Raw genomic sequence first — 12,497 nt, 5'->3', positions numbered from 1 at the left:
TGTTCCGTGTAACCAACAAGTATCGAATCTAGTCATCCGGGGTCGACCGGGGAAAACTGGGCAACGGCCGACGGTGAAATCCTCCAACCCTCTCGCACTGCGAAAACCGACGGACAAACCGCTCAGCGAAACCGTTCGCCGCAATCCGTACCTACCACGGCTCGACCGCAATTCGTACCGATGCGAATAAGAATCACGAGGGGTCGGTGGGCCGTATTCGGTGGCTTCACCCTTGTTTGCCTCGCCAATTTACGACTAGGTAAACACGACATTGATCTTTTACGTTCTCTGCGTCCCGGCTTCAGGGGGCAGTCCATTAGAAATAGGCGAAGTCCCGCTGCATCTCCGCGTTTGTCAGCAAGGGTGCGTTTATCTTGAAGCTGCGGTAAATGATCAGAGCGTGGAGACTCGTTGTTCAAACGTTACTCTGTCTTCACTGTCGAATAGAATTTTTGAATGAATGCTGCCATCACATTATTCTCAACTTATTTAAATTACTGGACGAGAAAATGCACGTTTTTCAAAATTCACTTGGACAATTTTGATTTCGCATAAAATAGGCACGGATTAATAAGCAAACGAAACAATTATCGCACTGCTCGCTGCAAATAGGGGAGGACAGGGAAAGTTGTAGACTAGAGAATGATTAGAAGCTGTCTTATATAAGCGCACCCTCGCGCAACCGTTCTCCAGAGTTGCGTCAGCTCTGGGACCATGTTTGGGGATGATCCTGATCGACCGTCTGTTTCAGCGATCGCCGACAAGGATACAGAAGGAAGGGTACGCCGGGAAGAGGCTAGGCAACATGTGTGCTGCGCGAAACACGAGAAGATGATCGACGTTGGATACGGTAAGCTTTTTGCGAGTCCTTCCGACGTGATGATACCCTCCGTCAATGAAACTCAAAGAGTTGATAGGTCAGGTGCCATTCCTTGAATAGCAGGTGTCATAGACAGCAGTGAAAAAGAATTAGAATGGATTTCTTTCCGTGCTATCAGTGCCACTGTGTACTTCGACAAATTTCACAAAAAGTAACGCTCTGTTACTAGACATCTATTCAATTAATATTGGGAAATTAGATGGGGTCACTTCTGAAGCTTGTTAAAGGATAATTGGAGGGATGCAGCCGGTTGTAGGGTGGATAGGCGCGTTTCCTGGGTCCCGAATCGGATCTCGACGGTGGGAAAAGAAGAAGGAGCACGGTTGCGTAATTTTAGCGAGCCGGCTAAGTGGAAATCGCGTTCCCTCGTTCCTCATACCGGCGCCCCATGTTCTACGAGCGGTAAACGCCGGTGGCCTTGTCGCTAGACACGATCCGGCGAATTAATATCGGGTGTTCAATCAATTGACGCCGATCGAGAGAGGATGGAGCGTCCGGTGTCCCGCAATTCGACGCAGGGATTTCCTATATACACCTGACGCATTTACCAGTCGCACCAATCTCGATATTACGCCTCCAAATCGCCAGCAACACAAATGGTCCTTCATTAGCCTAACTGATATTCCTAATGCAACATTTTATTCGATCAATTCAATGGGCAGAAATTGAGTGTTACTCGAATCAGCTCGTCACGTACGTTCGTGTTTTACAAGTCCAATTGGTTTCGATTTTCTATGAACTAATGCTGTCAGGCCGCTCGACTTCTAACGCCACGAAACCGACGCGAAAAGTTAACGGATTCTCGTTCACCGTGATGAAACGAAATATCGCTCGTTTGCGATTCGACTGGTCGCCCCATAGAGATCAATTAGCGCGGGCCGATCAAAGGGACACGGGTGGTCCCGCGGTTCGTGGAATGTCTATCGGAGATCGCGAATTGATCGAGGAATCAGCGTTTCGCCGAAGCGATCGTTCCTCGAAACGGAACAACCGCCCTTCCCGTGAATCAATTGTCAATTAAGCGAGTCGCGCGCGATCGACGCATCTGGCCGCCCTCCGGGTGCATTCCACGCCGCGATTTCTTTTCTCGTTCCTTTGTTGAATACACCGTGTATAAGCAGAAACACGGGAAAGTCTGCTAACAGGACCGTATCGCTAGAGAAAATTCCGTATCGATCGTCGAACGCGTCGAAGGGATGAAAATAGCCCTTACAGGTCACAGTGTAACATTTTATAGAATATCTCGAGAACTATCCGGGCTAGAGAGACGATTTAAATGGGAGGTTGTGCATTTTTTAATCGGCAATCCAGTCGCGCAATCCGATTTTCAATATTTTCACTTGTACAAAAGATATATTACAAAATAGCGATTAAAAATGACAAGATTGAGTTTACCTAAACTTTTGCTATTTTTAGGGTAGTATCCAGAGTTTTTATAATTTTAATAATGCTAGAATAACTAGACTGCGGATCTTTATGCATTTATGAAGAAATTCAACAAATTGTAATGTCGTTTGTAATGTAACAAAGCCATCAACGGATGAAATGAATTTTTATTTTATTCCTGCTTCCCCTACAATCAATGCAGAACGTTATTATTTTGCGTGAAGATCCGCAGTCTAGCGATAACACTTTGATGAAAAGATTAACGGAAAATAGTCTGGCCGTCTAGCACACCTCTGGCAATGATAGAATAGGGACTCCAAGAGGATCTGGTTATTAAGAGGCTGGAGGGTGTGCGAAACAGCGGGCGTGTAACGTGAATCAGAGGCCGGGGTCCTGGCATTCCGCGCTGTCCCACGCGCTCGCGCCGAAAATAGCATGGTTACACCTATACTCGGTGACCACCCTCTTCCTCTCGGTGTCTTCTGTCAACGTTTTCAACCGCGCGTTGTACGTACAAACGCGTAAATTACGCCCGGGCGATTACTGGCGGCGCCAACCGATTTACACGCGTCACATTCTTTCGGCTGCAACGAAACACCGTCGAAACATTTCATTGAACTTCGTGCCCGCGGCGCGGACACCCTGCGGCTGCTTATGCTAACCGAATCCCGTCGCGTTCCAGGAATATCGGGGGAGGTGATCCAAATCAACGCCGGACACTGCCGCAAACTCTGTCCGAGACACACTCTGGACGATCCTGGAGACGCCAGTCGACCCGTGGTCCAGGTAAATTGCTAGCCACCCGAGAAACCTTCAATTCTCTGAAGTTTGGGATCCTCCCTTTTTCTCCACGTGCTCTATTAATGTACGAAACTGATGTCTATGAAGAGCTATGCGGTTGGGCTTCCGCTCGGCTGCCCCTTGTGAAGGCAACCGAGTGGACAGGCAACCGTTCACTATATTTCCTTTAACAATTCGTTAAATTCTTAGTAAAATGTTTCTAACTTATTGTGAATTCATTATTTGGATATTTTTACACCGATTTACAGTGGTAGAATTCAATGTAACGCAAAATATCTTAAACACTGAGGCTCTGAGGATGTTCATACATTTCGGTTGCTTACGCAAGGGGCAAAGACTTAAAATTTTAATTTTTATTTAGACTTTAATTTAGACTTAAAGAGTTAAGAATTAAAGTTTGCACACTTTCGTTGTAAGAGACTGTCACGGATTTACATATTTCATTGAACTCAAGCTGGTATCTGTCGTATTAAAGTAAAAGGGGGCAATGGCGTCCTGCGCGAGGTCTGGGTTAGGTCACTTAACTAATAATTGTAACAAAAGAAACGGCTGGGGTCGCACATTCATCGCAAAGTACTCTTGACAATAGCGCTCAGACTGATGAGGGGATAACAAATGACGATGATGACAACAAAAAGACCCTTTGCGCTCAATTCTAAGTGATCAGCGTTGTTAATAACAATTGCGAGTTACTCGATAGCGAAGTTCTCACTTTACACTGCAATCCAGTTAATATTCAACGGCAATTATTTTAAAATATCGCCAAAAGACGTCTCGAACGATCTATAATCGCCTAAATCGTGGTCGAAGAGTTAGTTTCGCGTCCCAGAGACAATCGCAACGGGAATGCAGATGCAGGTAAGATGACTCACGCAGACGGGACGTGCACCAGGTGCAACAGCCAGTTGTAAAGGACAAAAAGCTCGGAGAAGTTTGTCGAACCGGGTCGGCCCGCGAAAAAGACGACGACGTCGGAAGATTTTAGCGCGTTCGAGATTTCGGGTAACGATCTCGCGAGGGTCTCGATCACGATCGAGAAGGGGGAGGCTGGGATCGGAGGAGGAGCAAATTCCAACGGGGGCAAAGAAGGAGGCAAAACCGCGGGACTCCGAATTCGTGAAACGAAAAAAGACACCGTGCACGGTACCTACACGGTGCAGGCTACGTGTACCTACGGCCAAAGGGCCAAGACACGCCAAAGGGCTATACGGGAAGGGCCACGGAAAAAAAGCAGGAACGTCATGTAGATTTATGACGCATGGGATCGACCAATCCAGCCAGCTGGAATGCGGCCACGCCAGGCATCGCGCACGATCGTACGATCTTCGCGACTTTTACGGCGAGTGCACCCCGCGAGAAGAGCCTCAGCCGCATCCTCCAACGATGATTATGCACATTTTACAAGCGCCGCGGTCTTCACTCGACCGAAATTCAGAGGAGGACGTTGACCGACCCTAGATCCACTTATCGGTTGCCCAGAGAACCGATCGGCTCTTCAGATTTATCCGAAAGACATTAACGCGTTCGTCACAGACCTGTGACGTTCGCCATTTCACAATTTACTCGAAGGCAGTCCACTCAATTTTGTACACTTTCTCACAATTCAATTTTGCATTTCATTAATATTAATTCGGTTTTAATTGACTTGGTGTGATGAGATCTTCATCATGAGTCTGCTGACTCCATTTGACAAGGCTTGACTATTGTGCTAATTTTAATTATTCGAGATTAATGTATACTAACATCGTTCTACTCTTCTAATGTCTTTATACGTTCGTGTTCGACCAATACAATTTTTGTAAGAAATGCACACATAAGAATTAATTAATACATTTAACTCTGCATTAGAGAGCAAGGGGTGCCAATGGATCATGTTAAATCTAACAAGAAGATCAACGATCGACGAAGAGCAGCTTCAAGTATAGAAGAAAGGAGATCGATGTACAATTAGCCAGAGCCAACCGGAACTGTGAAATTGTGAATAAAGATATTTTTATTCGCAAAATGGATAGAGAGAATGGAGGAACATGGACCTTGTCGTGTAAACAATTGAATAATTTGTTTGCTAATTTAAGAATTAGATGAATAGAGTCGACAATGGTTCAGAACGGGCGAACGATGCAGACTAGGAGGACAGCAAGAGTCTAGGACCTAGACAGACGATTCGCGAACGACCCCTAGAGCAGCTCACGCTGCTCGTCCCGGTGCAGCGTGCTATTTTGGTCACGTGATGCAACCGGATCGTTGGTTTACGATCTTGCAGCACCCACGCCGCGGGAGAGAAACAAGCTGCTGCTGTAGCCGTATGCAAGAAACGTTTCTGCACGCGATATGCAGAAGCGAGGAGAGGATGTGTTTTGCGTCCTTGGAAGGTCGTGTCGTGCCGGGTCACCGATCTGGCGCCGGCCTGGCCGGCTATACTAAATCCCGAATTGTGTTCCTGGGACCGGGCCGCGCGGACGATCGATGTGCCCGGCGAACGAAATTTATTAGAAAATATTCTTAGCCAGAAAATATCGCTGCCGTATTCGAACCGAGGAGGATCCGAGAGATCCCGATTTACATGGACAAAGATAACGGTCGGTTATCCCGCAGCGAGGATAATTAAATGGCCCGCGTGTTCGCGAAACGAAATCGAGTACCGAAGAGGAGATAACCAGCCCCGCGATTATTATAAATCCCCACCGTTCCCAGAACCCGCAAATCAACCAGGAATACCGAGCCGCTTCTGTATATCCTCGTTTTCCACGCTTTCTCAGCCTTTCTTTTTCACCTTCTGGCTACCTTGCCCCGCTCGCTATAGCGCCTTTCCGGTTGGCATCGTCTTTTTGCACGGTGTGACGCTCTGGTGGCTCACTTGTTGTAATATTCGGAGCTGTAAAGACAAACAAATATGTTGAATAATTCCCCATGGATGCATCTTTATAATCTTAAACAATTTGGAAATAACAGAACATTAACAAAATACTAATTCTGATCACGCAGAGCTAACAAAAGTGAATTTTTAGGGCAGTGCTTTAACTGCTTTCTTCAGTTTCGTATATGATGGTAAAAATGTTCAGACTGATAGTAGGCAAGAAGTTAATGCTAGTTTTTGTTACGGAATGTTAGAGATGCTCCCAGGAGGCCCACTGTCGTTCCAAAGCAGCGAAAATGGAGAGGGTGACGACGATCCAAGGTGTCCGCGTGATAGAAGTCGTGGAAGCCTGCGAATGCACGCTGGACTCGTACTGCAGACGGGAATCTATGACGCATTTAGTGCATTCCGGTACCCCTCATCAGGCTACGATCGACGTTGGCGTGTGCATGGGTCGCTGTGATAAAGGTACATCATCCCTTTCTTCTCTGTACAATATTATTCCAATTTTTCTTGATAATTCTCTTCATCCATATTTGCGTAGAACTCGGGTGCAAGCCGCTGAGGAACAGCACGGTCAGCATCAAGGGGCCGAACGGTAAGAGGAGTCTAAAACAGGAAGAACTATAGAACGACAGCAGTACTAATGTTCTAATATCCGAACCTGTTCTCATTTTAGGGGACGAAGTGTACCAGGTGATCGAGAAATGCGGCTGTGCCGGGTCCTGCCATAAGATGGACCACATGGAGACTGTCTTGGACTTCAGCGAGGTTGAAATCAAAGATGGCACCAACACGACGGACGTCAGACCGGTCATCCGGGTTAGTTCTTCCCATTTCTATAAAATAATTCCAATTACTATCGCTTTACAGACTGTTATCGTTCTAGCAAATCAACGTGGGACAATGCGTCGGATCGTGTCCAGGCAACGGGACGGAAATGTGTCTGCTGCGGGCGAAGAAGGAGCCTTCGAGATGCTTAGCTAGTCTGTACAGGAAGCAGAACACCTGCACGCCCGCTAGATTCAAAGTTCACGAGTACAGGTACCCTAGGATTGTCAATCAAACAGCTCCATAAGCTTCATCCACATTTGGCACCGCATCTTGTTACTTGTTTCGTTAAATTTGTTAGTCGATTAGGCAACGCGTGGTAACAGAATCAGGTGCAGTAGCAAATGCGGACGTAGCTTCACTGAGACAGTGTGCAGAACTTTTATAAAAGTAGTTTGTTAACATGCCTTGTCTTGAATGTCTCGGCCATGTATTATAAACTATTACAAGTGCTGGCGCACCACTGTAATGAATTTCTTAAAATGACTACTAATGTGACTCACTAGCCAAACAACAAGACATCATATCGATCGTTTGCAGGACTCGTCGGGGATCGAAGAGGGAGATCATTCAAATCACTCAGTGCGCCTGCGTTTAGACGGTACAGAAATCATCGAGAACTCAAGAAATCAATCCGAAGAATCACTGGAACGAAATAAGAACCGATTTCGCCCGCGAACCGCGAAGTACCGTTCCGATGTTCCTACAAGCACCGTGTACTGGTATGATAAATAAACGTACGATGACTTTGTAAAAGTACATGGCTATCCAAAATCTCCGGCACGCATCCTCCTCGCGGTGCGCCGCGTCGTAGAAAATAAGAATCGGTTTGTTTCTTTTGGCAAACGCGAGAGCGTCCCGTTCGCAACGATGTCTCTACCGAAATTGCCTGCTAGCCAATTTTGTAGTTACCAGCGAGTCGTCGGGTCCGAAGCTCTCCATTCGTTGTTCTCATTCCGCGTGCTCCGCCCGTGTACGAAAGTAAATGCAACAAAAAGAACGAGGTCGTCGCCAAGAGAGAGAGAAAGAGAGAGAGAGACTCGAGAGAGAATCCTCGGATCACGCTCACGCGCGCGTGGGCGAGAAATACCGGCTGTGACACCCTCCATCGCGATCCGTCATCGTCCACTTAGGAAAACAACCGATTATTCGCGACATCTAAATATCGCCGGCGGGGCCACATAACTCGCCACTTACGAATCCCGCCGGAATTTAGGAAGCGTGAGCTTTTTTTAATAGCCCCGCTGCCGGTGCCATCATCGACTCCAAAAGGTATCGCCCGGACTATCCACCCTCCTCTTCCGCTTCTCAAGATGAAGAAGGAACTCTCGGGTCCCACTGGGTCCTGCGTGATCCCTGAAATTAGTTTCAGACGTTAGAAAATCTTCCGAGAACTATTCGCACGTGTCTTGCGCGTAGGGTTGCTCAGGGTGACTATAGCCACCTCTCTGTAAGCTTAGGTGGCTATAGTCATTAGTTACAATTTTAATTTAAGCAACTCTTCTAAATATACTTTATGAAAGAAATATTATTATGTTATTGTCAGCTGATAGGCAGCTTATTGAAGCTGTTAGGAAAAGGAATATGTTCTTATTCATCCCGAGCTTCGTGCAATTGACGCAGACAATTTTCATTTAGCACAAAGATCCACAGTCTAGCTATTACTCTTTCTGCTGTCCCTAATACCACCGTGGCCTCTTATTTTGCATATGAAGCCGTCCTAAAATGGTCGAGTGAATGCTAACAACCAGCTGGGCGAAACTGTAAAAGTTGTTAGCGCAATAGAACCCTAATAAGACGGCATAGGGTGAAAATGCACAATTTTCGTGGAAAATTGAAATGTAGGTGGAAGGTCTGGGTCGAAATGGACCCACTCTATCGGAGGGTTGACTGCCGTGTGATCTCTCGATGACGCGTGTGCGTCCTCCCCCGAGAGAGGGTCTCGTTGACTCTCGTGTTCGCACAGTGGTCGATTAGTCTGGAAAATTGTAATATAACTTGATCTATTAATACCTAATACGTACTATGTACTGATAATTTCTATTTGGTTCGATCTCAAACCACAAAAATCTCGATAATCGAAAATGATAAAATGATATTGAAAATGATAAACGAACACGTTCCGCTAGTAGAAGCTAGCTCGATTAATTTGATACACTGCCGTGCTGATTTTTGTCCCACTTTTTCGAAAAATCGACCACTGTGCGTCGGTGTCCCGTGTGAGAAGAAGCCGATGTCGCTGCGGGGAGCAACGCGGGGGAGGCAACTCCCGGCATAGCATAAAGGTGACTCCTCGCAGCGAAGACCTCCCATATGCTACTTAGCGTCCCGTTCGGTTCGGCAAACCTCCTGTCCGCCAAGCAGAGAGAAGGTGTCCGCTCTCCTACCTCGCGAGAACGCAGTTTCCTTTGCCCCGTCGCGCGAGAACAATCCCGGGTGTTCGGTCGATGCAGGTCGTGATCATCGAGCTAATTAGTAATCGTATAGTCGTCGAGATTACCACGAGCCAAGAAGAATAGTCGGAATAAGGGACGACAGAAGAGAGGGATGACGAGTACCGTGCCGTACCTCTTCCTGGGGTTGCTGTTGCTGTCGAGGACCCTGGACGCTCATGGTGACCATGCTGAAGGATCGGAGGACTCCTGGTCCTTGGCCGACCTCGATCACGGCGAGGACAATCATGCTCTCCGAGACGAGGCTCTGGAGAAGCTGCAACAGGTCCGTGATCAGAAAACTGTGCTCCCGTGGCGATTATTCCATTATTTTTGAAAGTCCTATGACCCATAATTAACAGTGATTGTAGACAGCGAAAGAAATGCTGGTAGCGAACGTGTTGATAAGCTAGATAAAGTGTTAAGATAGTTGAAGATCCGTGGATGTTGCGTTAGCCCTTAGCACCCGAGGGGTGCCATTATTTAAAATATTGTTTACGTTAGTAGATATGTCGGTATCTGATCAATTACCAAATTTAAAAGATCATAGAGAATGGAGATATTTTAGGTCGGCAGAAACGTTTCGTTTTCGAGTTAAAACAGCTGCGAGTGCGAAGGGTTAAGACGAAATCGTTACAGGTGCTCGGAATCCGCAGCCATGGCGAGAAGACGGGCCGTCGCAAGGTGCCCCCGCAGTTTATGGTGGAGTTGTACAACAACGTCGCCGATTCCAGCGGTGTCACTCGCGGTAGAAACCCGTACAATGCCAAGGTCGTTCGCAGCTTCATCGAAAGAGGTACTTGATCTTCGATGCTCCCTCGAATCGATTAATCCGTGTACACGAATATCCTGATCGAAACGATGATTCTCCGGCAGATACATCCATGTCGAGGTTCTACTTCTTCAACATCACGGGGTTGGAGGTGGACGAGTCTGTTCTAGAAGCGGAGCTGCACTTGTACCGGAAGAGGACGTCGGCGAAAACCGCGCATCCTTCCACGTTAGCCTCTGCTTACTACCTGGTGAATATCCGGACGAGATTAGGCCAGTATTGTTTGGGAATCTCGATTGATTTTGTACTTTTCTAGATAAGGGTCTACCAAGTTCTGGACGAGAAGAGCCTGGATGCTCCTCAGCAGCATAAGCTCCTGAATGTTCGGTATGTCGGGGCGCACGCTTCCGGTTGGCAGGTGAGACTCATTGATTAAACATGGGGGAGTATGGCGTAGGCCCTGGATATTAACATTTTTTAAATTCTTCCTCCGTTTGTCTTCAGATCTTCAACGTGAAGCAAGCGGTGCTCGCTTGGCTGAGCGGCGAGCCTAATCTGGGTCTCCTAGTGACGGCGTCGACCCTGTTCGAGGACCAAGTGGACGTGGAGTTCTCGCGTCGCAACGAGTACCACCACAGCAAGCAGCCGATCTTGGTTCTATTCGACGACGACGGCCGTAGCGATCAGAGCAATAAGAAGATGATCCCGCGCTATTACGCGTACGGGAACAACAACGAGGTCGAGGGCGAAGTGTCGTACGACGAAGAGGACGAGAAGATTGATCTGAAGAACGAGTATAATGACAAGAGCCTCGATAGACGCTCGCGAAAAGGTCAACCGGAGGAAGCGAGATGGGAGGGTGGGGAGAGGTCCGAATTTTTCCAACGACAGAAGAGAACGCAATCGAAGGACTTAGAAGACGAACAATTCTCTAATCGTCGTCGCAGGGAGGCGACTTCCTTGTCGGATCGTCACGAGAATCCTTTCTCCAACGACGCTCTGTTCCTCTCGATGGACATTTACAGAAGAGCCATGCGCAGGGGAAGATTGGACCACCGGAGGTCCAAGCTGCGTGTGAAGAACCGCAGAGAGAAACGGGCCACCAAAAGCCACGCTTCCGTTCAGCAGAATGTCACCGAGTGCTCGAGGCACGAGCTCTACGTAGATTTTAAGGAAATTGGACTCTCCTCGTCGATCATAGCTCCGGTAGGCTACTCGGCCAACCACTGTAAAGGCGTCTGCGAGTCCCCGCTCAGCCAGGACCAGCAGCCGACGAATCATGCGACCATCCAGGGCATAGTTCACAAGATGGGCCTGGCGCAGGACATCGAGCGACCTTGCTGCGTGCCCACCAAGCTCCTAGGAACACCCATCCTCTTCTTCGATGATAACGAGAACATAATCCTAAAGAACTATCAGGACATGATCGCGGATCGCTGCGGATGCCGCTAGAGACTCCTCTAGAAAGAAAGTATACAAGGTGAGCCGCTTAACTGTACCACCTAAATTTACTTTCGTTTAAAGCATTCTTCTTTTGAGATAGGTGATACAGTTTTGTGACTCGGCCTTGTAGATTATAGATGAAGACAGAGGGTATCGAGAGACAGGATGACTGTGAAGAATGACTGTGAGAGAATGAGATCGAATGTGTGCTCGTGTCTAGTGGCGACGTAAGAAATGATTGGAACGAGAGTCATTCCCAGAGATTCGCCTCGTGATCGTCGTCTAAATGGATATCCTAAGCCCCCGACTTTTGTACATAAGAACATTCCTAAATTCGCGCACGGTCACACGTATCCACGATTGGCGCGCGGCCCGACACCGTATCTTGTATTGTCGTTTAATTAAATTATTATACTATAACCGCACGCAGGCAGCCACGCCGGAAACTGTATATAAAACGCTGTATCGTAGACGTTAGGGTTATTTATATTTTAATTACGATTGAATAAACACGGATATTTAAGCGAGACCAAAGCGAGACCCTTTCATTTGCAATTGCCTTGCCCCCGAGCGTTCACCCAGACGACCGCCGGATTTTTCGGCCATGAACACCCATAGAACTGACGATTAAGGATGAATGGAGACGATTTAGAAGCGATTCGCCTCCGGGGACGCACAAACCAATCTTCGTTGACCCCCGTCACGCAACGCAGAAACACTCGGCGTGACCCCGTACAATAATAACACTAATTGAATATATCCCGAGCTATTACGCCATTTGAAAAGAAATATAGACGACCTTGAGATCCTCGAGAATATGACCTTGACAGAAATTCGTCTGTTCTTCACAACGATTGCCCTATCAAAACAAACAATGTTCTTTAAATTCGTTTCGACTCGCAAAGATAAGACTCTTTCAGTGATCAAGTTATATTAAACTAAGTGAGTTTCTTAATTTTGCCAGTTCTCACTTTGCCGAAGCAATGATTTAACTGTTTTCTCGCCACCCTGATTGCATTAACTGGTTCTGCGGGCTGTTTATCTCTTTCGGGAAGGTTCCCAAATAAACGGAGTCCAGGTGAACGGATCCGGAGT

The 12,497-nt window shown here is 47.3% G+C and overlaps 2 protein-coding genes across 2 annotated transcripts; both read left to right on the top strand.

Moving 5' to 3' along the window:
- The first annotated feature begins 42 nt into the window (after positions 1–42).
- LOC143216985 (uncharacterized) lies at positions 43–7,511 on the top strand. The gene is made up of 8 exons (XM_076440647.1): positions 43–259; positions 752–850; positions 2,949–3,052; positions 6,179–6,392; positions 6,469–6,522; positions 6,604–6,746; positions 6,814–6,968; positions 7,296–7,511. The coding sequence occupies exons 1-8, from the start codon at positions 181–183 to the stop codon at positions 7,351–7,353; spliced, it is 906 nt and encodes a 301-aa protein (XP_076296762.1). The 5' UTR covers positions 43–180; the 3' UTR covers positions 7,354–7,511.
- A 156-nt stretch (positions 7,512–7,667) lies between these two features.
- On the top strand, positions 7,668–11,964 carry LOC143216964 (bone morphogenetic protein 2). Its single transcript, XM_076440602.1, has 5 exons — positions 7,668–9,473; positions 9,827–9,983; positions 10,064–10,209; positions 10,276–10,377; positions 10,464–11,964. Exons 1-5 carry the CDS (start codon positions 9,303–9,305, stop codon positions 11,409–11,411), a joined length of 1,524 nt encoding a protein of 507 aa, XP_076296717.1. The 5' UTR covers positions 7,668–9,302; the 3' UTR covers positions 11,412–11,964.
- Positions 11,965–12,497: the final 533 nt, after the last annotated feature.

This window comes from Lasioglossum baleicum, chromosome 16 (genome assembly GCF_051020765.1).
Source record: "Lasioglossum baleicum chromosome 16, iyLasBale1, whole genome shotgun sequence".
In the NCBI taxonomy this organism is placed as follows: domain Eukaryota; kingdom Metazoa; phylum Arthropoda; class Insecta; order Hymenoptera; family Halictidae; genus Lasioglossum; species Lasioglossum baleicum.
The sequence above is the reverse complement of the archived record's forward strand: the minus strand, read 5'-3'. Positions and strand labels throughout refer to the sequence as shown.

What these genes read in the sequence shown, in the direction of transcription:
- LOC143216964 (XM_076440602.1), top strand. Translation starts at nt 9,303, where the DNA reads ATGACGAGTACCGTGCCGTACCTCTTCCTGGGGTTGCTGTTGCTGTCG. An exon ending in CTCTGGAGAAGCTGCAACAG is followed by an intron (nt 9,474 to 9,826) that starts GTCCGTGATCAG and finishes AAATCGTTACAG; the next exon opens with GTGCTCGGAATCCGCAGCCA. An exon ending in CGCACGCTTCCGGTTGGCAG is followed by an intron (nt 10,378 to 10,463) that starts GTGAGACTCATT and finishes GTTTGTCTTCAG; the next exon opens with ATCTTCAACGTGAAGCAAGC.
- LOC143216985 (XM_076440647.1), top strand. Translation starts at nt 181, where the DNA reads ATGCGAATAAGAATCACGAGGGGTCGGTGGGCCGTATTCGGTGGCTTC. An exon ending in CATGGGTCGCTGTGATAAAG is followed by an intron (nt 6,393 to 6,468) that starts GTACATCATCCC and finishes ATATTTGCGTAG; the next exon opens with AACTCGGGTGCAAGCCGCTG. An exon ending in ACGTCAGACCGGTCATCCGG is followed by an intron (nt 6,747 to 6,813) that starts GTTAGTTCTTCC and finishes TTATCGTTCTAG; the next exon opens with CAAATCAACGTGGGACAATG.